At 41.6% G+C, this 2500-nt stretch overlaps 1 protein-coding gene across 1 annotated transcript in view; it reads right to left on the reverse strand.

The window, feature by feature from the left end:
• The window catches only part of LOC135196220 (uncharacterized), a 185424-nt gene extending 183551 nt beyond the window's left edge, over positions 1-1873 (reverse strand). The window contains exon 1 of the mRNA XM_064222860.1: positions 1-1873. This exon is cut by the window's left edge and continues 777 nt beyond it. Coding sequence (XP_064078930.1) covers positions 1-1757 — 1757 coding nt within the window. The 5' untranslated portion in view covers positions 1758-1873.
• Between the last annotated feature and the right edge of the window lie 627 nt (positions 1874-2500).

The following is a 2500-nucleotide window of genomic DNA, read 5'->3' on the forward strand; positions in this document are numbered from 1 at the left end:
GATCCGCCTCTTCCAGCAGTGACTGAGAGGCCGTTTTTAGGACTTTTTGCTAGGGATAATGAATTTAGGGTTGTCCCAGTTAGTGTGTCACTTTTTTCAATGAGAGATGTACCATCTTCCAAGGGATGTGTTGAAACTGGTTCTGACTTTGATGGGGAAAAAGTTGGCACTGAGGTTGGTTGTGCCGACTTTACAGGCAATATGGAAGAACTACATGCTTTAGATGAACTTGGGCCTCTCCCTCCTGATGGGGTTGGTTTACTTTCTTCTTCAACAGTTTCAAGTTCCACATTTGCCACTGGAACCACAGTAAAGAGATGGCGAGGACCCTGTAAGCGCATACCTACTACAGGTTTGGACGAGTGTGGCTTCTGGTTCTCATATAAGGCAGTCTGAAATGGACATGATGGCAGGGACTGGAGGATCTCAGGTTCAGAAACTTTGGCATTTTGTGGACTCTTAATATGTTCACTAGGGGGATCACATACTGTCACTATAGGGGAGTTGGCCCTTCCTTGTTCCAACCTCTGATCTTGTTGGCTAACACCACCTGGATTCTGAGGTTGCTGGTTACTCCCCAGATTATTCTGATTTGGAATCCCATGAGTATGATTACTAAGACATGGTGGTAATTGGTTTTGTTGGAAAGGAACTGCATTATGTCCATCACTGCTAGATTGAGGAGATAAAGGTTGTGATAATGGTCCATGATATGGCTGCAATAGAGGCAAGGGCTGATAATATGGATATATTGGCGGTGCTGGATACTGCATGGGTGGATAAGGCTGGTTGAGATGAGAGGGTGGATAAGGCTGGTTGAGATGAGAGGGTGGATAAGGTTGGTTGAGATGAGAGGGATACTGATATGACATCGGCCAATAAGGGTGAGGTAAAAATGCATTTGAAGGAGGTGATATTGCCTGGTTTGGTGTTGCCATTAGTTGGTTGTGAGGTGAAATGGCCAACGCCTGGCTATTTTCACTACCCCTATATGGGGATGGCTGCCGATGATGCCCTTGTAAATACTGATCTTGAGAAACTACATCCATGGTTGAGGTTGTAGTCACTGGCTGCAATACAATATTTTGTTGTGGTACTGATTGGCTATGTTCATTACCCCTGCGTGGGGATGGCTGCTGATGATTCGTTTGTGATAAATGATCCTCAGAAACTACATCCATGGGAGCTAGCATATTTTGCTGTGGTACTGACTGAGATGAATGTTGGGAAGGAGCTGCCTGACAATGACTGGAATCAGGTGTGTTTTCCTTATTTTGCAATTCCGGAGGTACGGATTTAGGTGGGTGTTCTTGTAATGAAGGCATAGACTGCGAATGGGTGATAGGCCCTTCCTCATTTCGACTTTCCGTGAACTGTTTTTGTATTAACGGTGCTCTTGCATCTTGATATTCTTGCATCGATAAATCACTCTGGGTACTAGTGGTTAACAGAGTTTCAAGATCTACATTCTCATTTGTAGAGTTCTCATTACAAGAGTTCTCCGTGGCTTCACTGTTACTATTAAGAAAATCACTTGAAACACTAGTTTTCAGGGTAGTCGATAATGGGCTGGCTGATTCTGTAAAATCTGCGATAGGGTCACCAGCAAGGTCACTTTGGCATGATGCTGGGTCATGCCCTTCTTGTTTTCCAGTTGCACCAATTGAAAGCAAGGGCTTCTGCTCTTCTTCACTCATTTCACTTTCTCTGCTTCCACAAGGCATACTAGAATCACCCTCAGGATCTTTATCAAACATCGTAATACGAAAACCACTGAAACAGATATTTAACTTCGATACATGCAGAGTGACACTATGAAGGAACAACCCACGACACAACCTCACTCGCCGTTGACTGCATAAACACTGACTTGCTAGCCTGGCTGGCGGCTTGGCCTGCCACCTGCCTGGGTTTATTGTATCGAGGTTCAGCATACACCAGTTTTTGCCGCGACAATGATTTCTGTTACGAATGAATACACTTATTAATAGTTTTAATGTTAAGATATAGTCATGAAAATGCATATATTTTTTTTAGATGTGTGTAAGCTTTTACGCGTGAAAATTCAGGACGAATCTATATGAAAAATCACTTAGATAAACTTGAGGAAAAATCAAATGAATAAAAGGCAAGTGGCAATTATTCTCAAGTAGCTATACGAGAAAATGCCTCATGACGCAATTATTGTTTGTCCTTATAGAGAACAAAAGTTAAAGAAATTTAACCGTTGGCGATCGCTCATTTACGCTAAAGCTACATTTTCCTTTATTTAAGTAAGTTTCTGCAGATACCGAACGGCATTTAGATCTAAATTCTATACATTGTTGACTGCCACTCCATATTCCGTGTCTTGATTTATTCATGAAGCCAAATTGACAAAGTTCTCAAGTCTCATGGAATAATAATTCAAGTTAACCATATATCTATTAGCCTATACACACACACACACAGACACACACACATACATATAGTACATATATATATATATATATATATATAT

This window comes from Macrobrachium nipponense, chromosome 17 (genome assembly GCF_015104395.2).
Source record: "Macrobrachium nipponense isolate FS-2020 chromosome 17, ASM1510439v2, whole genome shotgun sequence".
NCBI lineage: Eukaryota > Metazoa > Arthropoda > Malacostraca > Decapoda > Palaemonidae > Macrobrachium > Macrobrachium nipponense.